This window comes from Malus domestica, chromosome 13 (assembly GCF_042453785.1).
Source record: "Malus domestica chromosome 13, GDT2T_hap1".
Taxonomy (NCBI): Eukaryota; Viridiplantae; Streptophyta; class Magnoliopsida; order Rosales; family Rosaceae; genus Malus; species Malus domestica.
The window spans coordinates 22,231,581-22,256,999 of record NC_091673.1 but is presented as its reverse complement, the minus strand read 5'-3'; the positions used below and the strand labels follow the sequence as shown (position 1 = coordinate 22,256,999).

Below are 25,419 nucleotides of genomic sequence, written 5' to 3'. Positions count from 1 at the left end.
AGTGACATATGGCGTATCGGGATTGATTGAAAATCTTATCAGAAATCTATCCACAAAATAGTACTTTTGGATAATGACACGTGGCGTGACAAGATTGGTTAACAATCATATCTCAAATCATAACTAAATTTTTTATTATTATTTTATAAAAAAAATTAATAATATTTTAAATGGGCTAGGTGCCAGCGCATTTTGTGGGGATGAAGATGCATTTGTGCCAGCACATTTTTTAGGGGTGGAGATGCATTTGGCCAATTACTGTTCATTGGAGTCAATCACTATTCATTGAGTGGATTAAATGGGCTGAGTGCCAGCGTATTTTTTAGAGGTAGAGTTATTCTTAGTGTAAATAATATCGATTGTTCAAATAAAATAAAAAAATAAAAGCGTTTTTTTTTTTTTTTTGAAAAAATACTTATCAAATAGTCTTTACAGGAGCCCTGGAAAATATGTTACCAATAAAGATGCAAAAACAAGTGCTTTTCAGACATATGCTAGTAAGAGGATTTGAGTTTTAAACACGAGATATGCTATTTAGACGGAAAAACAGACTCTTTGAATTTGTTTATGGGTCTTGTTTAGTTTTAATTACCTATAGATTCGAATTGATTTTTTTTTTTCATTCTTTTCTTTTTACTAACGACTGGCATATATTTGCTTAGAATTTAAATTTTTACATTCTGAATTTTCGAGAGTTAAATCCTAAAAGTTAATGTAAATCAAATGGTAGACTATTTTTGCCCCAGAAGTGTCGTGTTCGATTCTCCCCCCTCCTATTATCGCTTGAATAAGAAAAAAACAAAATCCTCAAAACTTGCAGTGTTATTCCACAATGGAAAGTGATCAACTATGTTATAAGTGGAAAGTAACTAGCTTTTGGACGACTTATAACAAAAAAGGTAACCAGTTCAACTACAAAAGTAGAATCTTTGTTCCCAAAAAAAAAAAATTAAAAACAATAAAAAGTAGTTCAAACATTTTGTAGTACAAGTTACAACCAACCTGTTTATACATCTTTCTTTCTCCCACCATAAACCTTACAAGGATTATTTTCAGTGTGTATAAATAAATGGAAAAGGGAGATGTCGAGAAAAGAATTCGAGTCGGGGCAACTTAAATACAGAAATACGCTTTGTATTTATTAACAGTAGTGTCTTCCTACGGACCTATCATAGCAAAACTCAGCTCTGCTCGCTCTTCACGTATGCATACTTTGCGGGATGATCCCCGAGTATGTGTGCATAGCAAGCGTCTAATTTTTCCTCTATCCGTTGAATCCATGTGTACTCTATCAAGAAGCTGGCTCAAAACTTGTAATTCAAACCAAAGAGGCGTAAGCAGTTATGACACCATTTTTATCTGTATTTGCCGATGGACGTGTACCAGAAACTCAACATAGGTGGGGCCATTCGGACTCTGGTCTTCGACCATATATGAGAAAAACAATGTTCCTGCAGGGAAAGATAATTCAATACCTAATGAAAGAACTATAAATAATATATAAACCATCCACTTCGTAAGAGGTAGTTGTCTCGTTCATTACCTGATGGGTCTCCTTTCTTGCATAACTTTAAGCTGCACAAAAATATGACAAATTAGAAATCATTGGTTTGGTATTTTAGGTGAAAACATCAAAACCTGAATTCAAACGCTGCAACTTATTTCTTCATCACGAACAAGGAATCACTAACGAAAAATAATCAGTCGTACCGAAGGTAGGAACATCTCTGGCGCCGTATTTCATTTACCACATCATTCAGCTTCTTCGATAATGGATTGTCATACCACTGTAGCACAAACTGCCCGAAAGAGTCCAAGAGAATGAAGTCAACTCATGCACCCTCATTTATCAAAATCTAAAAGATCATACACCATTTACATTTTAAACATCAAAATCTCAAGGATCATATACCATTGTAAGCATCCAGCCCTCTCATTCTAGTGAAACAAAACAGGTCCCAAGAGAAAAAGTTGGCAATTGTAATTTACAATTATGTCGGGCAGAAGATAAGAAACCAAAGAGATAAATGATAAGGCTACCTGAGTAGGAAGTTCATCAGCAGAGGCGATTCCAAACAGTTGTTGCAAAATTCTAGAATCCACCAAGTTCCCAATATATATTAAACAGTCCTCGCCATTCTCGAGAAGATAAATTCCCTCGTCACTCACATGTTCGCTAGAAAGCGGAATCACCGGAGGAATTAGAGACTCATCACCGTCCTGTTCATTGATGGAAGCTACCAGTGATTATGAAATGCATACCTCAAAGAGTTGAACAAGAAGCTAAATTACGCACCTTTTTTGATTCGAAGTCATGAATAGCCACCATTCTGGGGTACACCAATGGAACTGCCAAAGGAACAGAAAGGGAAGAAACATGATTGATCCAGAAGGACCGCTCATCTATTTTTCCATCAGTCCGTAGCCCCGTACTTTTGATTAATGCTGAAAAACAAACACGAACATCAAATGTATCAATATATGTACAAAATCTCTAAGAAGCTAAGTGAAGATTCTGTGCAATATATTTCCACAATGGAAGAGGCATGCCTTTCCCTTGGTATTTTATCAATCAGAACAGAAATCCTTTATCATATCTATTATGCATTATACCTTTTTATAATTCACTTTAGATATAGTTAAGCAACAAAACAAATTTAAGATAGTAATTAATAAATAAGCAGAAATAATATACCAAGGGTGTATAGAGGCAGGAGCTTCAGTGCCTCCGGAAGAATAAGCTGTCCAGAAGATGATACAGTAGCACAAAATTTACGATATGAAAGCAGACTACTGATGCACAGATTTGTCACTTGTTCCCGTACACGCAAGAGGGGACTTGAAGGGATTTCGATTGCCGCTATACACAACATTTAAACAGGACTTATTGTCAGAATTCATCCAAATTCAATTAGACAGAATGTACTAACAAACTGCAATCGTAATAAATAATATGTTGGCAGGATGCAGAAAGTGAAAAGGAACGCAAAGAAAGAGAATTATACATCTGCATTTCAAACTACCAGATGTGAAAAATTAAAGAGAAGTTAAAGGCAATGTTTTCATAATAAAATTCACAGATTTAAGTGCCTGGGTTTAATTGAGAAAACAATAATTACAAACAGGGAAAATGAGCATAAAGAAAGAAAGCAACAAAGAAGAACAGCATATAATTGAATACCTTGCTTCATGAAACATGCAAATTGAGCGTCCAAATCAGCAGCACGGAACAGATTACTTAGCATACTTGTGCATGGCAGAGATAAAGTTGCAACTCGAATTCTCCGTTGGCCATACACAGTTGTGTATAAAACGGCACACTGGATAACAAAAATAGTATAATTAATTTATAACGAAGCATATAAAAAACAAAAAAAACAAAATATATATATATATATATATATATGACTAAACAATGAAACATGCAGCTGCAGAGATAGGTGTCGTCATCAGATTAGTAGTAAATATTCAAGAAAAAGATCAAAAGACATATTCACAACTACTGCATTTGGTAGGGGAGAACAGAAAATTTAAATTTTACCTGGAAACCACATTCTGAGCCATCCTGTAATTTATCATCATGTTTTAAGGTCACCATAATAGTTTTGTCACAGTCAATCTGCATGACAGAAGGGATCAGTCATGATTTATATAAGAGCCACTGTCACTCTTTTGAAGGCACAACGAAAAAGGAAAAGAAAGGAGATACGTAGAGAGGAAAATGAAAACCAGAAAACTGAAAACTAGACAAAGGAGCTATGATTGAGCATCAAGACTAATTTTCTTTCAGATTGAAAAATCTTGATTTTACTACCATTGTCTGTCAACACAACCAGGGGTTGGGGGATTTTAACTTCCATGGAAGATATATGATAAGTAAGAAAAAATAGTCTGATGTGTTGGTAGTAAGGGATTTTGTAGAAAATGTACAAACCCCAGGTAGGTCAACATCCGTAGGAATACGTTTGCAAAAGCTTCCATGGTACTCTTGAACTTGGATACCCTGAAAATGATGAAAACAAACTTATCCTGCTAGAATAATCTATTGAGAGAACAATAACCAGTCATCAGCTAAAATAGGAGAAAGAGGCTGTTCAATGAAACTTACCTGGCAGCATCTTACACGCATCACCGCCTCAAAACCTTGAGGCCTTGTGACATTCCATTTAAGATCGTTGTAGAGCTTTGCAGGATCAGAGACAGCTGAGAAGGGATAATAATAGTAAACCTGAAATGATAACCCAAATAGTTAGACGACTGTGTGTAAATGATCTATAGTTACAAGTGGCAGATGCTTCTCAAATCTGACAACACAGATTTATTTTAGATGGTGGATATGTAGATTAGAAATAAGAAAAAATGACAAAATTAGAAAATTCATAAGAGAAAACCCTCAACCAAAATGACAACAAGTTGAAATTTCATGCCAGATGTATGGGAAGTGATAGAAGCAAATTCATTAGTACCTGCCCTCCAGTTGTTCTTGGGATGACAGAGACAGAAGCAATGTCTATGTATGACTGGGTAGTGATAAATAAGTCGACACAAACCTGGAACATTTTAGGCAAAAATAAAAATTAAAAAAATAATCACCCAAATAAATTATGCTTAACAACTTGTTAATTACCACTAATAATCTCAGTCAGTATAGAAGTGTCATAAATATGTTAACTGACCATAAGGGGAAATAATTAGTAAAAGACTAACCTGATATTCAGCAAATTCAACTGCCATTGTCCTTAAAGTTTTGTCAGCTGGTTGGAGTAATTTATGGGGCTCCTGAAATGCAATTAAAGTTTATACAAACAAAACATAATACCAAGACTACCAAGACAATCAAAAGAATCGACTGCTCAACAGAGAGTATAATTCAATGGATGATAGTTATGGCCACATAGCATTATGCAAATCATCTTTAACACAGTATACAAAGACCTGATATGTCAATTTCTTTTGTAATAATTATCCAAGTGCATCTGCATGTCCACCTAATTTTCCAAATCTTGGGGTTCAGAAATTCAAGAAAAGCTGTATTTCATATTCATTGAATATCTGTAATCGAAAAGCAAGATCTTATAGGCGGGAACAAAATCCAATGAAAGTAAGAGCTAGACATGAGGGCTTCCTGATTTAATATGTCAACATGCAACAACAACAACAACAACAACAAAGCCTTTTCCCACTAAGTGGGGTCGGCTATATGAATCCTAGAACGCCATTGCGCTCGGTTTTGTGTCATGTCCTCCGTTAGATCCAAGTACTCTAAGCCTTTTCTTAGAGTCTCTTCCAAAGTTTTCCTAGGTCTTCCTCTACTCCTTCGGCCCTGAACCTCTGTCCCGTAGTCACATCTTCGAACCAGAGCGTCAGTCGGCCTTCTTTGCACATGTCCAAATCACCGGAACCGATTTTCTCTCATCTTTCCTTCAATTTCGGCTACTCCTACTTTACCTCGGATATCCTCATTCTCAATCTTATCCTTTCTCGTGTGCCCACACATCCCACGAAGCATCCTCATCTCCGCTACACCCATTTTGTGTACGTGTTGATGTTTCACCGCCCAACATTCTGTGTCATACAACATCGCTGGCCTTATTGCCGTCCTATAAAGTTTTCCCTTGAGCTTCAGTGGCCTACGACGGTCACACAACATGCCGGATGCACTCTTACACTTCATCCCTCCAGCTCGTATTCTATGGTTGAGATCTCCATCTAATTCTCCGTTCTCTTGCAAGATAGATCCTAGGTAGCGAAAACGGTCGCTTTTTGTGATCTTCGCTAGATTGCTCCGATCATTAGTGTGGATAAGTATATAAATGGATAGATATAGGAAAGCAAACACAAGATGTACGTGGTTCACCCAGATTGGCTACGTCCACGGAATAGAAGAGTTCTCATTAATTGTGAAGGGTTTACACAAGTACATAGGTTCAAGCTCTCCTTTAGTGAGTACAAGTGAATGATTTAGTACAAATGACATTAGAGTACAAATGACATTAGGAAATATTGTGGGAGAATGATCTCGTAATCACGAAACTTCTAAGTATCGGAGTGTGGTATCATCTTGACTTGCCTTATCTGTCTCATAGGTAGATGTGGCAGCTTCTCTGGAAGTACTCTTCCTCCATCCAGGGGTGGTATCTTTAACTGGTGGAGATGCACAAGGTAATGTATCAATTTCACTTGAAGCTTACTTGTAGTTTCAGGCTTGGTCAAGCGCGATACAAACCATGTAGTAGGAGTCCCCCAAGTCGCCGAGCTAGGGAATCTGCTGAAAGAGGTGACAGACAAGGTAAGCAATCAGAGCTCCGGCTGATTGTTCACCTTCTCCCCATCTTGCAGCAGCATGAAGGATAAAGAGAAGAAAAATGAGAAGAGATGATATGGGATACTTTTGCTTTTGAAGAAGTAACTTTCCACAGGCTTATTCTTGAACTGAGCTGGAGGGTTTTCTGGTTTCCTCCAGAGTATAAGGCCGACTGAAGAATTTGAGGGTCAAAACAAGTCCATCAAATCTAGAGTACGTTCGACCCTGCTGATATGGGATACTTTTGCTTTTGACAGAGTAATGGAAGTATCGGCACGTGTGCTGTTCCGCTTGTCTCCACATGCTTCCTTGTATCCTTCGCACTTGCCCTATCTGTTCCTCAAGCAGATGCGGTATCTTCCCTGGAAACATAAGCTATTGAAGATGAGTACTCGAGAGCAATGTCAGGTAAGTAATCAGGTAAGGGGTTCCAGGCAGTCAGTTCCTGGCTGGGAGCTTGATTTCAAGTGCTGACTGATTGCTCTCTTTCTCCTTGTCTTGCAGGTAAAAACAAGGCCAAAGGAAAAGACAGGGAAAAAGCATGATATGAGATACTCTTGCTTTTAGCCCTGATGATATGAGATATTCTTGCTCTAGTATAGCTTGTTTGCAGAGGTATTATCGGGGGGAAAGAAAGCAGAATATTTCGAAAGGCTTCGTTGGGAGTGCCCTCTCAGATATGAGGAAGGGTTGAGCATTTTTGCAGGTCTGCCTGTCCGTTGGGGATGGAGGTCGACATATATAGGAGTCTCCCTAACAACAAGTAGTAATGTTATTCCTTTACCCTGCTTGGTCATAGCACGGTAGTGGGGGCTGCCAGCTTCACATGTTTTAACTCTGTCAGAGCACTTTGAAAAGTGGTATGTGGTATCTGGCTCTCGAGATTCGGAGAACGATGCTTCTTCGATTTTTGAGAAAGCAATCATGCTGGGGGTCTGGCTCTCGAGATTCGGGGAGCAGTGTCTCTTCGATTTTTGAGAAAGTAATCATGTTGGGAGTCTGGCTCTCGAGATTCGGAGGGCGGTGCCTCTTCGATTTTGGAGTAAGCAATCTTGTTGGGAGTATTTTCTCGGATGTGAGTAAAGGTTGGGCATGTTTGCTAGTCTACCTTGCCACGAAGCACGGAGGTTGACACACAGGGACTTTCCAATTATCCAGCAGTGGTACTGTGCCTTTACCCTTGTGGGTAATAATATGGTAGCTAGACCTTCAAAATTTATGTGTCTAAACTTTGTTAATGCTGTTTCTTTGCTATTCTTTTACCTTTCTTGGTCAGAGCGATGTAGTGGGAGCTGCAAGCTTCACGTGCTCAACTTTGGCAGAGACTTTGGCAAAGTTATCTGTGGTACCCATGAGCTATTGTTGCGTGTGGGAAGTGGGTGATTGAACAGTAAGATTCATGTGCTTTCTACTTCACCAGAAGTCTTCGACAGAATGCCCATAATTTCCGCAAAGCTGAGTGTGCGTGTGACAGGTGCTGACAAGGCTAGAAAAGTAGGTGCCTCTTCGATTTCTGAGATCGGCCCTCGTGGTCTCTGAGCAGCCCAGCTTTTGAGAAAGCGAGCGCCTCTTCGATTGATTCGGAGAACGATGCCTCTTCGATTTTTGAGAAAGCAATCATGTTGGGGGTCTGGCTCTTGAGATTCGGGGAGCAGTCTCTTCGATTTTTTAGAAAGTAATCATGTTGGGAGTCTGGCTCTCGAGATTCGGAGGGCGGTGCCTCTTCGATTTTGGAGCAAGCAATCTTGTTGGGAGTGTTTTCTCGAATGTGAGTAAAGGTTGGGCATGTTTGCTAGTCTACCTTGCCACGAAGCACAGAGGTTGACACACAGGGACTTTCCAATTATCCAGCAATGGTACTGTTCCTTTACCCTCTCTTCGATTTTTGAGAAAGTAGTCATGTTGGGAGTCTGGCTCTCGAGATTCGGAGGACGGTGCCTCATCGATTTTGGAGCAAGCAATCTTATTGGGAGTGTTTTCTCGAATGTGAGTAAAGGTTGGGCATGTTTGCTAGTCTACCTTGCCACGAGGCACAGAGGTTGACACACAGGGACTTTCCAATTATCCAGCAGTGGTACTGTTCCTTTACCCTTGTGGGTAATAATATGGTAGCTAGACCTTCAAAATTTATGGGTCTAAACTTTGTTAGTGCTGTTTCTTTGCTATTCTTTTACCCTTCTTGGTCAGAGCGATGTAGTGGGAGCTGCAAGCTTCACGTGCTCAACTTTGGCAGAGAACTTTGGCAAAGTTATCTGTGGTACCCATGAGCTATTGTTGCGTGTGGGAAGTGGGTGATTGGACAGTAAGATTCATGTGTTTTCTACTTCCCCAGAAGTCTTCGACAGAATACCCATAATTTCCGCAAAGCTGAGTGTGCGTGTGACAGGTGCTGACAAGGCTGGAAAAGTAGGTGCCTCTTCGATTTCTGAGATCAGCCCTCGTGGTCTCTGAGGAGCCCAGCTTTTGAGAAAGCGAGCGCCTCTTCGATTTCTGAGATCGACTTTCGTGGTCTTTGAGCAGCCCAACTTTTGAGAAAGCAAACACCTCTTCGATTTATGCGATCAACCCTCGTGGTCTCTAAGCAGCCCAGCTTTTGAGAAAGCAAACGCCTCTTCGATTTCTGAGCAGGCGCCTCTTCGATGTCTGAAGCTCCGTCGAGTGCAGCTTTTTATAGGGGCTAGCATTAAGTTCCAAAGCACACTTGAATCTCCACCAGTAGAAGCTCCATTCTTGCACTTCTAAGATTTTGATTTGTCCGACCTCTTCTCTCTTCAACACCTTTGAAAATGTCTGGCCCCTCCGACCGTCGTTTTGACTTGAACCTTGTTGAAGAGGCAGCCCCGCCTTCTCCCGACAACATATGGCGCCCATCCTTCGTCTCCCCTACTGGTCCTCTTACCGTTGGGGATTCCGTGATGAAGAATGATATGACCGCTGCGGTGGTGGCCAGGAACCTTCTCACTCCCAAAGATAACAGACTACTTTCCAAACGGTCTGATGAGTTAGCTGTTAAGGATTCGCTGGCTCTCAGTGTTCAGTGTGCAGGTTCTGTGTCTAATATGGCCCAACGCCTATTTGCTCGAACCCGCCAAGTTGAATCATTGGCGGCCGAAGTGATGAGTCTCAAACAGGAGATTAGAGGGCTCAAGCATGAGAATAAACAGTTGCACCGGCTCGCACATGACTATGCTACAAACATGAAGAGGAAGCTTGACCAGATGAAGGAAACTGATGGTCAGGTTTTACTTGATCATCAGAGATTTGTGGGTTTGTTCCAAAGGCATTTATTGCCTTCGTCTTCTGGGGCTGTAACGCGTAATGAAGCTCCAAATGATCAACCTCTGATGCCTCCTCCTTCTAGGGTTCTGTCCAGTACTGAGGCTCCGAATGATCCCCCTCCGATGCCTTCTCTTTCTGAGGCTCTACCGACTGCTGAGACTTCTCCTAAGCAACCTTTGTGAAGGCTCCATCTTGTTTGTTTATTTTGACTCATGTATATGTACATATTTGTAGCTTATCGGGGATATCAATAAATAAGTTTTTCTTCATTTCAACGTATTGTGTTAAATACACCAAAGCCTTCTTCGCTAAGTTCTTTGAATTTTCTTTTGTTGAAGCTTGTATGTTGAAGCTTTCTGAGTGGAGCATGTAGGTTGGGGTAGTGTTCCCTTAATTTTCCGAGTGAGGAAAACTTCTCGGTTGGAGACTTCGAAAATCCAAGTCACTGAGTGGGATCGGCTATATGAATCTTAGAACGCCATTGTGCTCGGTCCTGTGTCATGTCCTTCGTTAGATCCAAGTACTCTAAGTCTTTTCTTAGAGTTTCTTCCAAAGTTTTCCTAGGTCTTCCTCTACCCCTTCGGCCCTGAACCTCTGTCCCATAGTCGCATCTTCTAATCGGAGCGTCAGTAGGCCTTCTTTGCACATGTCCAAACCACCGTAACCGATTTTCTCTCATCTTTCCTTCAATTTCGGCTACTCCTACTTTACCCCGGATATCCTCATTCCTAATCTTATCCTTTCTCGTGTGCCCACACATCCAACGAAGCATCCTCATCTCCGCTACACCCATTTTGTGTACGTGTTGATGCTTCACCGCCCAACATTCTGTGCCATACAGCATCGCCGGCCTTATTGCCGTCCTATAAAATTTTCCCTTGAGCTTCAGTGGCATACGGCGGTCACACAACACGCCAGATGCACTCTTCCACTTCATCCATCCAGCTTGTATTCTATGGTTGAGATCTCCATCTAATTCTCCGTTCTTTTGCAAGATAGATCCTAGGTAACGAAAACGGTCGCTCTTTGGTATTTCTTGATCTCCGATCCTCACCCCTAACTCGTTTTGGCCTCCATTTGCACTGAACTTGCACTCCATATATTCTGTCTTTGATCGGCTTAGGCGAAGACCTTTAGATTCCAACACTTCTCTCCAAAGGTTAAGCTTTGCATTTACCCCTTCCTGAGTTTCATCTATCAACACTATATCGTCTGCGAAAAGCATACACCAAGGAATATCATCTTGAATATGTCCTGTTAACTCATCCATTACCAACGCAAAAAGGTAAGGACTTAAGGATGAGCCTTGATGTAATCCTACAGTTATGGGAAAGCTTTCGGTTTGTCCTTCATGAGTTCTTACGGCAGTCTTTGCTCCTTCATACATATCCTTTATAGCTCGGTTTGTCAACATGAATTACAAAAATAATTTTTGTAAATAATCATTTAGTATTTTCTCATCTTTTGAGATACATAACTATGAATTAACTTTTCCTATTCAGATTAATGTAACATATATTTCAAATGAGAGATAATGGAGCAAGAATTGTGGTTTTCTTTGTCCTTTCTGTAGAGTGGGCTTTGCCTCATAGCTGTAAATGAGCATTTCAGATTTCACTAAAGAAATAACTGTGTCCTAAAAGAAAATACCAGCACAGACGTTCATAAGGAAATAGGCATTTGGTTATTGGGCTTTTCATAACCATGAGTTCAATTCCTTAATAATTTCATTTTGTGACCTCAAGGATGTAATGAGCTTTTTTCTTAATAGTAACTGGGTTACAGGACCACTGATCTAAACCACCCAAATGGCGTACAATAACAAATCTAGAGGGTATTCGTACCTTATCAGCTGAAGATATATTAGCTCTTCCTTCAGCTTCTCTAGCAGAGAGTGCTCCAATTCCAGTTGATGCCAACACTGCAGACAACATAAACATTAGTACACTCAGATGCCAATAAATCAGGTATATCCTGTAAAAGAAAAGGAAGATGCAAATGCGAAAATGGACATGCATACAAATTCTTTAGTAGATTTCACACACACAAAAAAAAGGTCTATAAAAGATATACAGGATGCCAACCAAAAAAAGGTATACAGGATAAATAATGATACAAGTAAATATCTTTGTCATTTAGCTGGAATTCAAGTTGACTGATAGCATGAAATGAACAAGTTATCCCAAAGAAAAAGCTTACATGATCACTAGGAACATCAACAACTTTGAAATATATGTAGGTTAATATTCTCATTCCTGACTAGATAGGTTGTTTATCTTTACAAAATAAGAACAAGGTAATAATAGTGACTGAAACTACACGAAACAAATATGCATTTTCCAAAATTTCTCTTACGAAACTACTAATGTTTATGCAATTCTCCACTCTCTTAAGATCCTTTAACAGATCTCAGTCCTTTGTTTTGTCTATGATATGAAGCAACCGCAGCCTCAAGCATGTTGTTTTTCATTCTTTGCTTGCAATAATATACGAACGTGTTTATAAAGGAAAAGGAAACCACAAAGGATGCACCATAAGTAGATATATGGATATGAGCTTGCCTGACTGAAACACCAAAAGTTTCCCTCCAGTACTCTTAATTGCCAAGAAAGCAGCCTAGGCAAGGAAGAAAATAAAAATGAACAATGCATTTAAACATCAATATGTATATAAAAAATATGTGCAAATCATAGAGTATTAATTATTCTGTTGCTAGACTAGACCATCAAGATGAATGCAGCACGGCAGATTAATGCCTTAGGTCTAGCGTTCAACGACCAGCAGAAAAGAGATTTGTCATTTTTAAACACTAATGGAAGGTTTAAAAGCTCAAATAATGGGTTAACTGTGCGTGTTGGTCTGGCAACTATTGAAATCCAAGGACTCCAATCTAAGTTTTGACTGATATCTATCTAAGAAGGGTGTTTAGACAGGAAGTAAAGCAATTGATAGCCAAACCAGTCAGGATACCACATATGACACCAGCTCCATTAATCTCTCCTCAAAGCTCGTCATGCATTATCACTTATAGATTGGCATGTTCACCACAAAATGAGGAACAATAGGAAAGTTGATCAGTATTTGGAAAGAACAAAACTTTGATCCAGTCAGCTAGGTCATGGAAGCATCTACGCCAAAAGGTTATTTGATTACTTGTATTTAATAAATATTATTCCAAAAATCACTTAGACTTTGCATGCAAAAGAATGAGCATAGATTAATTATCTGGAATTTTTTAGCCATCATATTAATTCTTACGAGTTTATTCTTTGCCTTGGGTTATTCAACTATTAAAGCATCAAATATCTTCTTGCCTTTCTCATTATACTCAGCTTCAGACAAGGAAACCTACAAAGAACTAGATGAACAAAAATGACATGTACAATCCACTCATAGTAGTTGGTATAGAGCTTCATAGTGTCAACGTCAAGCATATTATGCATAGCACATCTATTCATCACATGTTTCATGAATTCATATCCATTTGCACCTGAAGTTCTGTATTTAAAAATGGAATAGCAACCGCAACCACCATAAAAGTTCAGTATACACAACAGTGTCACACGATACGACATACCTTGATTGCTGCACCAAAGGCTGATTCAGCAATTTTACTGTTTTGAAACATGGTTGGAATACTTTCCAACAATTGCTCCAAATGTTGGTGGCACTAAGAATCCACAACAAAAGAAAATCTAAATTTAATAAGAGGCATGTAGAAATTTAATAATTAAGATGCCAGACTGACATATGGCTGATTGTTGTTTTATCAACAGTTCAAAGACTGCACAACTACTCAGTACATTTCACAAAAGGGAAAAAATAACAGCTGCTGACCTCAGAAAGCTGGACAACTACGTCAGTCTCCAGAGGAGTGTAAACATCTTGCACATCAGGAACAATAAGCATCAAAGGCTGCAAACATATATTGGACCACAGTGTGAGACCCTTTAAAAATAATTGTTTGGCAAAAAATAGAAGCCAGGGCCATAAAAATTAATGGTTATTTAGCCAAATCTTGTAAAAGGAAAATAATTCATACAATTAAACTCAGATGGTTAGAAAAATAAAAATAAAAAAGGAAAACAATTTGGCTACAAATCAGAAATGGAAAAATTAGAGTGACGATTGAAACTGCTACTAGTAGCAAAAATTATCTTCATCTACTCACTGGAATTTTAAAGGGCATGCTCCCAGATCCATATACCTAGAACTTGTCATCAACTTCCTCTAGGTATAAGAAAAATTGATGCTAAGAGAAAGAATTCTAACTCTGCAGAATATGATAGGTGTAAAGCAACACATCATTTATTGTAAAGAAAGCATCCAAGTATTACTCACTAGCAAATCTATAGTTTTCTCATCACTCTTCTTCCACTCTGATTTTACTACCTATAATTTCACCAAGTTTCAATTTGCTCCTTGAGCACCTTTCATCCTACCAAATCTTTGGTTTTATAGTATGTGCTTCTGTTGACGCATGGTTCACTTTGATTAAAAATCTATTAGTTCATAACTTCGTACACATCCCGGTTCTTTCACTATAATCACCTATAAATATCAGCACTCTGAGATGACACTGGCATTAAGCATAATATTCACTCAACAAAGAAGGAATATATATATATATATATATATATATATATATACACACCCAAAGTAATCAAATTCATTCATTGAAAAAAACCCCGTTTGGATCATTTCCTATAGTCTACATATATACATACATACATACATACATACATACATACATATATATATATATATATATATATATCCCCAAAGTAATCAAATTCATTCATTGAAAAAAACTCCATTTGGATCATTTCCTATAGTCTACTCATGAATGCAACAATCTCTTTTCACCCAATCTGTCTAAAAGAATAAAACCAACATCAAGGTCCCCCACCTCTTTGATATAAATTTCTATTTCCAAGTATCACCTATAGTACATAGTATTTCCAAGTATCACCTATAGTACATAGTATATGTGGACATTCCAAGTTACAAAATCATTCACTCATCACAAAGGCAACATGTCGAAAACAAAGGCATCAAAAGTCACATTTAATTTCATACACAGAGAAGTAAGAAGCACGCAGATTTTTATGCAAATAATTTGTAGATTTCACAGTAGACTGCATATGTATCAGAGTTCATTCTATGCTCTTCAACTTTAATAACTGATTATATATATATATATATATAATAAATGCATTACTAAAACAAAAAGAGAAATAAAAATTATATTGACCTGCTGCAATGCACGTTTCAAATTGTAAAAATGGATCGTTGAATCAAATGTTGCAATTCCCACCATTGTCCGAGGACCTTCCTGCAATAATAAATATATCAACGCCTGACTCATCTAAAATTCTGGCTGATATTGTTTCATTGAAAGTATAACCAATTACTGCAGGCATTGGGAAAATGAATTGAGCAATTAGCATGCATTCACAATTTCACTTGCACACAAGCATTCTCATAAAAATATATGCATGCAAGCACACAGATACGTATATCTTGTCAAAACAGGGCAGAGGTCATAAAGAATGAAAATGTGCAAGTAAATGAGGAAGCAAATGAACTCTAGCTAATATTTAATCATCACCATTATATCCTTTGTCTTTTCCATAGTCTAATGAGATTGGTTGGTCACATAAATTCTCGTCAATATTAGGAACGTATTAGTAAATAGCTATTGAGGTAAACTCATATTTTTGCTTATTAGTTCAACAGCCTGTCAATCAAAATGCAATTTAAGTAAACAAAGAAACAATATGATTCCAAACTCAAGGCCAACAAAAGCTGCGAGGGAGGATATTTCTTTGGAGTTTCTAACAAAAACACATGAGATACTTAAATGCAGTGCTCACAGTGAACTCCTGTATGACTTTACCACACAGGTTTAGTCTTATCCTTTCAGAATCTCCAAAGAGAATAGGAGAAAACAAGAACCAATTATTAGATTTAATCATGAAAGTTCAAGAACAGCAAATCCTGCAAACATTCTCACAAGTCACAAGCACTATGTGATTGCAGTTGGTGAACAATGAGAGCAGAGCAAATAGGCAGGAAAAGTTTAAGTTTTCCCATTCTAAATTTAGAAATGATTCATGTTTTCCACCAGACTCATCAATGTATTTGCTCAATTCAGCCTTAATCCCAGATGTCGGGTTTGGCATCATGGATCGTATCTAAAACATCATCCGTGTATGACACACAATATCAGGAAAACTTTATATCGTCCTGATGCATCTCTTTCTTCGCATTTGTTATTCATAATGCTTAGACGTAAATACAATGAACTTCACTGCATGTGTCCCTTCTTTGAAAAAAAAAAAAAAATCATTTAAATAACACAGCACAATCACATGCTGTAAGAAAAGTAAAACAGGAACATTATGCATATAGACAAAATAACTCACTGGAAGATCAGCAATAACTTGACTGATTGCACTGCAAGCTGCAGCAGTTGCACCAATTTGAATGGCATTCATGGATACATCAATGAGGAAGAAGTACACAGCTGGCATGGGATCACGGACCTGTGTTACAAAGCCAAATAATTAAAGAACTGTAACTCTAGTCAATAATGCAAGATTAGTTCAATTGTTTAAAATCCATTACCAAAATAAAAATGGGAACAAGCTCATCTAATGGGGTTAAAATGACATTTTAAACAGCTGATACTGTCAACGAGGAGCCAATAGAGAAAAACTTCTGTTATGAACAAAACCTTGTATAAATGATGAAAAACAGTGTGCGCGTGTGAGAGAGAGAGGGTGAAAGAGTGGATTTTTTTTTAACTTCAAAAAGTCCATGAATGTGTTGGAAATATACACAACCATTATTGGCAAGTGCCAACCATGCCAGGAAGGTCTTGCATGCTTTTGTTAAAATAGAAAATAAAGGAGGTGTTTCCAAACGTGGTAATCTTACTGAAGTTATAATTGCAGATCTCATAATCAACTAACCATGTATTCTTTTGAAGCAACAAATTCAACTGTTCCTCTACATAGCTCAGGCCTCTCATCAGCATCTCTACGTCTACCATCTGGACCAAGATTGCAGTGGTAGTCACGGGGAGTCTCATCGGTAAATCCTGCAGAAGAAATGGCATACATTGTAGGATCACTGCTTTTGCATAAATAGACACTGTGCATATAGATTACACCTTCACCACAGACCACAGTAGAGACCTTCAAGAGAGGAATGGTATATTACATACTCTCAGCCCTACTGAAATATTCAGAAACTTGAAAAGATGAAAAAGAAAAACAAAACATGAAAAAATAACAGGACCACTTTGAAGAAGAAAAATAAACAAAAGCATTGCTTTGAAAAAGTTTTGAGATCCCAAATGAACTGAAAGAAAAGATCACGCACAACACCAAACAGAGAGAAATCTTCCTCACCACAAAGATTACAAATGAATTTCCTGCCCTGGTCAATGAACTTCATAAAAGGATTTATGTAGCCTTTGCAACGAGAGCATCGAATGGGACCACTTTCACCAAAATCCACAACCTAAAACAAAAAAATTCATTACTAAAATTATAGCTCAATGAAAATTCTGATTGTTTAATTGATCGAAGTTTTGGTCATTTATAATTATAGAGAACATTGTGCTTTTAGTAGAGGAAAAAGAATTGTGGAAGGTTTGTGCATTAGCTTATCCTCTTTTTCAGGTAGAAAGAAATTCTAGAATTTACAAAAGTAAATTGGGAGACGAGACAGATTTATTGTAAGAAGAGTGTTTTGGGCATCTTCATGGGTTATGAACAATAATATTCTCCCTTTTTTTTCAGGTAGAAAGAAATACTAGAATTTACAAAAGTAAATTGGGAAACAAGGCAGATTTATTGTGAGAAGAGTATTTTGGGTTTCTTCGTGGGTCTCAATTTGTATGGAATAGTGGATCTCAATACGTACGGAAATTCCATTTCACTCTCCATTGTAGATAAGGGAGCCGCATTTTCTGTGTAATTGGCAGTGATTAGAAGGATACAACAGCGTTTTGTTCTTTTTTTTGTTTTGTTGGTGGACTAATTGTTCATTTCCATAGAATGATATTGAATCTTCTATTCTAATAATCTGTTTCTTATTAGAACAGAAATGAATTTGTGATTCACAAAGTGATTGATAAATTATCATATTGTTAGAAGATACAACTAAGTTGTCTATTGTCTGATTTGGAAATCCAGAGCTTCCTCTGAGGTGAAGTTGCTGTCCTGGCTGGTAGCTCAGGTTAAGATGAATGCTAATGATATGGTTCAAAGGAGATCAATCATCTGTTTATCCCCTCGTTGGTTGCAAGGAAAATTATGAGCTGGTGGATCACACCTTCCTCAACTGCCCTGTGATGATGGGTCTTTGGTTCAAGCTGTATAAGAAGGCTGATCTAATCTGGGTTATTCCAAGGCCAACTTCTCTTTCCATGTGAGAGCTATATGAATTTTTTTCAAGGGCAAAGGGGCTAGATTGTGTGGGGCTGCATCATTCTTACTGTGCTCGGGGTGGTTTGATGTAAAGAAAAAAGGGTATTTGAAGATTTGTTGGATTGGGATCGAGTTGTTTTGGATGAGGATTATATAAGCTAGAGTTGACCAGAGTTTAGAGATAGTTCTTTTTACTAATATTGGGCTAGACCGGCAGGTGCGGTGCTTTACTTCTGCTTGGGAGTGACAATTTTTTTTAAGCTTTTATGGTTTCATTTTCTTCTCTACTCCCAGTGGTTCTTTTGACCACTTCTGTTGCTCTATGTTGCTTTATTTCCTAGTTTGCATCAAAATAATCTCTTTCTCAAAAAAAAAAAAAAAATATATATATATATATAAACACACACACATATATGGAAAAGAGAAATCATTAAGTACTTGGATTGGTTCCTCATTTGGATGAGGAAGGGCAAAAGGTTCAACCAACAAAGCTAACGGCATCCCTGATGTTGTTAAAAGATCAGCAGTGCATGGTATCTGGTAAATTGACAAAAACATAATAACATTACTAAACTTTTATTAAAGTAGAAACAAACACAATAACAAATAGCCAATTCATGAAAGTTAAACCCAAACCTGATTGATGGTGCACCTCATGTATCGTGGACTGCAATTCCCAGTGTCTCTGACAATATAATCAGTTGTAGCAGGCTTCAAAATAATAAAGCAATCAGAAGAACGCAAGGGATAAACAATATCCAGTTTTTGCACCATGCTTAAACATACTTTGCAGCATAAATATGTGCAACAAAAATAGAGTGAAATTACATACCCAGAAAGAGAAGAGAGTACAGAAGTAAAAACGTATTAAAGATACACAGCTAAAGCAAATATTGTAATCAAACTCTTTTAAGTTTATGGATATATAAATACCGGAGGTGGATTTGCCTGATTGCCCTGACGAGTTTCATGAATGAGCACCGATGAACTTGGTATAGGCCGAGGAATTTGAGTGGGATCAATCTTGGATGACCCAGCCAAAGGAGTACCAGTTTGACCAGCAGGTGAGATAGTAGTCATGGACTGATTTGATAACGGTGGGGGTGGCATTCCAAACATCCTAGGTGGTTGAGCAGAACCCGGAAAATGTGAAGGTGGAGCCACCTACCGACATTCAGAAAATTTCAGAAATCAAATCAAAGTAAGAAGAAACGAATTCATGCATTCATCCTTTTTTCCTCCATCAGAACGCTAAGTTCCACCATATTTGCATAAGCATTGGTAGAAAGAAAAGAAATTGATAATTGCATTTTCCTAATAAATTAAATGAAAAACAAAAGAGAAGAAAACAATAGTACACAAGGTTATACATTACAACACCATGCTTGAACATACTAAATCATAATGTTTTAGAAATAACAATACAGGAAAATAACTAACATTTTAAAAGGATTGTGATTGTACTTTTGTTATATACAAGCTGTCAACAAAAAACTTGAAAGCATCCACTAGAAAGAGTGTGCTTTTACTTAAATCGAGGGCGGAGTGGAGGATAATGAAGATAAGCTTCCACAGTGGTTAGTGTGTGTTGATTTGCTCACACTTATCAGCAAGTTCACTTTTTTTCTTTGGTCGGCTACAAAGCGATAATATATATCATGTGTACTGAAGGAGGAAAGACATCATTCTAGTTTCAGTTAACTTATATTGGTTTATGTTGTTCTTGCAAGGAAACAAGTTTCAACCTTCAATCACTACTCATAAAATAGATAATAATTGCCATTACGCCTTGGCGCTTTTTCGGTATGCAATATACCTTAGCTTTATACAGTAAGTGTCCAATTCTATCAGTTGACTCAAATTAATATGAAATTTGATACCATAATAATTTAAGAAGAATATAAATCACTCACCTGTCCTTGTTGCACTTGCCACGTCTGTGAGGCATAGGGAGAACCTGGAGGTGGTGGCCGCATTGGTTGAGGTGCTGCTGGAAATGGCGGTGCTGCTGAAAATGGTGGTGGCTGCTGAACAGTAGGACCTGGTGGGCCACTAACTGCTGGACCACCCAGCACAGAGTGCATGGTTGGAGTTCGTGGAGGACCCATTGGTGGTGCCCATGCCATTGCTGGTGGATGCCCAACAGGTGGTTGAGATGCATTTCCACTCGGAGGGAAACGAGGCCCACCCGGCATAGCCCCGGAACCAAACATTGGCGGCCCATTACTCATCATTCTACCTGGTGCAGTCGTCGGCGGCATGCTCTGAGGACCTGGCCGAGGATATGCCGGCACTGGCGTCGAAACTGGACCAATTGGCGATGGCGCAGACGCAGTAGCTACCCCACCCACAGGAGGCGGTCGAGACGGAAAAGATGAAGGCTGGCCAACGGGCGGCCCGGAGGGTTTTACGGGGGTGGTGACAGGGGATAATGTTGGTTGCGGGGCCCCCGATCGCGGTGCTGGTGCTGTAGGTCTTGCAAATGCAGCCGGGGGAGGGCCAGGCCGTGAAAAAGGAGGTGGTGCAGCAGCAGGAGGGGCTGATGAAGGAAAAGGCGGCGGTTGGCCGAAAGGGGATGGTCTAGGAGGGGCAGAATTAGGCATGGAAGGCGGCCGATTAAGATTCAAATTCTGCATATTATCGGCTAATGGATCAGGGCGGGGCTGCATTCCGGATCGCACGATCCCAAACGGAGAGGAATCGCGATCTGGATCGTCTGTCTTGGCGACACGACTTCCGTCACCGATTGGACCCAAACGGAGAGATCTCGCGACGGACCTTGAGTTGAGCAGTTCAGCGGCTTCAGTCAGAAAATGTTTTGTTTTCTCTGCGCCTCTACGACGGCTTACGGGAAGGAAGGAAACCGATATATGTTTAATATATGTTTCTTTTTGGCTTAAAAGTCAAAATGGTCGCGCGTCATGGCAAATTTAGGATCTGTGTTTTTTATTTGGTTAATTTAGTTCTTGTGTTTATTTCTGTTAGCCAATTAAGGGTATTTTATTCAATCTCTTTTAAAAATTTCATAAGAACAATTATATTATTTGGCTAATTTAGTCCATGTATTTATTTCTGTTAGCCAATTAAGGATATTTCATTCAATTTTTTTTTTTAAATTCATAAGAACAATTCTATTATATATTATTACCCTTTCTCTTTACAAAAATATGCAAATCAATTAGAAATAACATATATAAGAGTTAAAACTTCCAATCTAAAAAATGATTAAGGTTTTGACATAGAAATGAGAGAGGGTAATGTTAGGGGGGTCGGAAAATTGGAATAAGAATAATTTTTCTTTTAATTTTTTGTTTTATTTCATTTTTAAATATTTTAAATCAAATAAATAATTTTATAAATAAGTTTATCATAATTTATAAAAAAAATTACCGAAATTAGATGGAAATGTTATTAATTGGCTAACGAAAATAAACACAAAAACCAACTTGGCCAAATTGAAAACACAGGGACTAGATTGACCTAATGACTAAAACACATAGACCATTTTAACATTTAAACCTTTCTTTTTCACATAATAATATTATAATTACATACTAGAATATTTTATTCTTTATGATTGTATTATCTACAAGGCAAGAAATCATGTCCAATTTATTATTATAACTAAAGGCGCTAGGCATAAAACACACAAAATTTCTCTCTTGCCACACTTTCTCTTTTCCTTCACTAAAATAGGCCACAACACGTTATCACCGTGCTTCTGACACAACACTAAGAAACTAAAAGATATTTTACTACAAACATTGTCACAAGATTCATCATCGTTATCCATGTTCTTCTAAAAAACAGTCTAAAATTATCCATAAATACCTCGCCAAACACATAAAAATCATCCATAAATACCTCAACAATTCGCTTGACCAGGCCTAAAAATATGTTCATCATGCAAATTGGAAAGTTGTTAGTGCATTACATAACCCAAATGGCATCCTCTTATATGTAAGCTTACCAAAGGGGCATGTCAATGTTGTCTTCTCTTAATCCTCAGGTGCAATTGGAATTTGATTATACCCTAAACAACCATCTAAGAAAGAGAAGAAAGCACGACCAGCCAAATCAACGGAAAGTGATCTTTTTTGGTACATGCGTTAGGCTTTCTGTAATCAACACACATACGCCACCCAATTGCCAAACGTGTAACCACAAAGTTTGTTGTTGTCACTTTTCACAATTATATACCAGTACCCTTAGGCACCACCTAAGTATGACTAACCCAATTGCTATCAAATACAGGATAGATAATACCACCATCCAAAAGTTTCATAACTTCATTCTGCGCCACCTCCTTCATTATCAGCTTTAATCGATGTTGAGTATCAATAGTGAGATTGACGCCCTCCTCTAACAAGATTTGGTGCATGCAAATAGCTGGGTTGATTCCTTTAATGTTGGCAATGGTCCATCTTATTACATCTTGGTGCTTTCTCAAGATTCGCAACAATTTTGAAGCTATGATAACTGGCAGCGTTATTTCAGTTCCTGAATAGGCATATTTCAAGTGCTCAAGTAGTGGCTTCAGCTCTAATTTTGGTGGCTACGATTTTGATGGTTGCAATGGATCTTTAGACTCCACCAAACTCTCATAAACATGTCTCCATATAGGTAATTAAACTGGCAAGCTATCCAAGGCAATTACATACTCCAAGGCTTCTTCATCTCCGATTTCTTTAGTCTTGAACCCTTGTAACATGTTCAGCAGTGGATCAAGGGATAAACGAAACACAACATCAGTATGAATGATCTCATCTAAAACATCAACTCTCATATAGTCTTGCTGATTGACAAGCCTTTTGGTTGCTTCAAATAAACTGAAAACCACAAACTAGTTCTGAACTCTAAAAGTCAAGGTCCTAGCTTCCACATCAATTAGAGAAAGCAATCGCCATGAAAGGTCGTCCCAAAATGATAGGAGTCTCCATGTTCTCATCAATGTCTAACACCATAAAATTCGTTGGAAGATAGATATTATCAACTTTGATAATGAGATCTTCAATGATGCATCTAGGATAGATGACCAAACGATATGCTAATCAAAGAATAATCGATGTAGGTTTAAGCTCTCCTTGTCCTAGTCTTTGAAAAGTAGAATACGGCATAAATTAAAGCTAGCACCTAGATCAATTAAAGCATGTTTAAAATCAGAAATTCCAAAAGTGCAAGAAATAGTAAAACTCTCTAGATCCTTTTACTATAGTGGATGTTTATACAATAAAATTGCACTGCATTGCTCAGTGAGAACCACTTTCTTAAAATCCACAAGCTTTTTCTTGTTAGTGCACATATCCTTTAAAAAATTTGCATAAGATGGCATGTTATTTCATTGCATTGAACAATGGAAGATTAATCTGAACTCTAGCCAATGTCTGTCTGCATGAAATCCCTCAATTCCTAATCTTTAGCTTTATGCTTCAAACGCTCGGGATACGACATCAAGGACACGTAAACACGTTCAGGAGCAACAGTAAGTTCAGCTGGGGCCTGTTTAGTTGTTGGCTTTAAGCTATCTACTGTTTTTTCTTCATTTTTTTTCCTCTCATCAATACTTTTCTCATCACCTAATGCCCTGACTACACTACATTCATCATACCCTCTAGAATTAAGGACAGTTTAACTATGAAATTTTCCTTTTTCCTCTCAGTCATCTAGTTAACCAACTACCCAACCTATTTCTTTAAATTCTTTATGGACGCGTGTATATTCTACATTTCTTATTTATTGTGATCAATTTACGACCTCATAGATTCAACCAATTTTTTAAGTCTAATCTCCCATGCAGCTTTGGCTAGTGTAGTAGGTTATTGTACTGGCTGTTGAGAGTATGGCTTGGCCTGCTTATTCCCAACCCACTTGAAATTTGGGCAATCTCTCCATCCTTGGTTATAGAAATTTGAGTATGGGTCATTCTTCGGTCGTTGATAATTATTCATCATGTTGACATGTTCATTCACTAACTCGGATAAACATCCTTATGCATGCAACCCAAAAAATCATGTGTAGGCATGATGCAGATTATACAAGTTATTGTCACATGTGGTGGCTGCTGTATAAGTGTAGTAATTTGCTGGAAAATTAAGTTCAATTTTTTCGTCAAATTTCTTTTCCAATTTCTCCACCTGTGCAAACACTTTAGAGATCCCATGAACATCTCAAAAATACCCCTTTGGTGTCAATTCAACTGTCCATTATTGAGATTTAGCTACTATGTTCTCAAATAAGTCAAATTGTTCCCTACCTTTTTTGGACATAAACGCCACTCCGAATGATGCATTAACATCACTGGTAGTTGAATTCAATCTATTAAAGAATAGATTCATTCATGTGTCTCCATCAGTATCAGTGTGGGAACACTTTATGAATAACTCCTTGTACCGCTCACATGCCTTGTGAAACTCTTCATGTGGTTTTTGAGCAAACGACAAAATTTCTCTCTTCATAGCAAAAGTCTTGGAAGCCGGATAGAGCTTCCTTAGGAATTTTTCATTCAACTGCTCCCAAGAAGTAATGATGCCATATGGAAGTGTAAAAAATCATGTCTTAACCTTTTCCTCTAGAGTTTAAGGAAAAAGACGATGTTGATTGATTCGGCTGAAAATCCATTAACCAAAACGTTCCTGCATCCCATAAAAAATTCAGTGATATGCATGTTAAGATCCTCATGAGATAACCCCTGAAAAGTAGGCAAAATTTCCAACGTGTGATGCCTTATCTCAAACGAATTACCTTCCTCATCTTCTGGATAAACAATGCAACTTGGTAGGTCATTAGCATGGGCTGCTAAAGACTCGTTCAGTCTTCTCCTCATACTCCCAAACTCCCCCATTTTCTTTCTCCGTTTCTCAACTTTTTGGTTCTCTTCTCCTTCTTACCTCTCGAATTGACCGTGTTGACATCATAGCAGCCACCACATGTCATCACCTTTGTCTCCTGACTCTCAAACGAAGATGCCTTGTTGCTGATCAGAGAAGATGGTAGGCGCAAGGCTCCATATCAGATTAGACAATGGGTTCAACGATTTATATGATTGTTTTTCTTTAAAAAAAAAAAAGGTTTTGGGATTTAGTAGAAGATACTGGAGGTTTTGGGATTTGAAAGCCATTTATATGATTCGGTTAATTTGTATGCATGTTGTTTATACCATATTTAGGGCCTCGTATTTAGATCTCATACAAATACTCAGGGGACTTAAATGTAATTATGCGATAAAGGAAGGGGCAAATATGTAATAAGTGAGGAGTCCTTATTCTATAAAAGGACCCCTCACCATCACAATTAGAGGAAGCCATTTCTTAAGGCTCTTTCATCCTCTCAAAGCTCTCACATTACAGAGCTCCCCCACTCCCCTCACCTCTCAGATAAATACATAATCAGTGTAGA

General features: G+C 38.1%; 1 protein-coding gene across 1 annotated transcript; it reads right to left on the bottom strand.

Annotated features, from left to right (window-relative positions):
• Window positions 1-966: 966 nt before the first annotated feature.
• Window positions 967-21,053, bottom strand: LOC103425959 (protein transport protein SEC24 C-like). Its single transcript, XM_070810389.1, has 24 exons — window positions 19,938-21,053; window positions 18,958-19,188; window positions 18,661-18,735; window positions 18,463-18,561; window positions 17,002-17,113; window positions 16,561-16,688; window positions 16,012-16,131; window positions 14,838-14,918; window positions 13,421-13,498; window positions 13,161-13,253; window positions 12,145-12,199; window positions 11,428-11,504; window positions 4,708-4,779; window positions 4,467-4,550; window positions 4,109-4,228; window positions 3,935-4,003; window positions 3,542-3,619; window positions 3,182-3,320; window positions 2,696-2,860; window positions 2,297-2,445; window positions 2,041-2,220; window positions 1,711-1,799; window positions 1,544-1,575; window positions 967-1,451 (listed from the first exon to the last, which is right to left on the bottom strand). Exons 1-24 carry the CDS (start codon window positions 20,691-20,693, stop codon window positions 1,342-1,344), a joined length of 3,192 nt encoding a protein of 1,063 aa, XP_070666490.1. The 5' UTR covers window positions 20,694-21,053; the 3' UTR covers window positions 967-1,341.
• Between the last annotated feature and the right edge of the window lie 4,366 nt (window positions 21,054-25,419).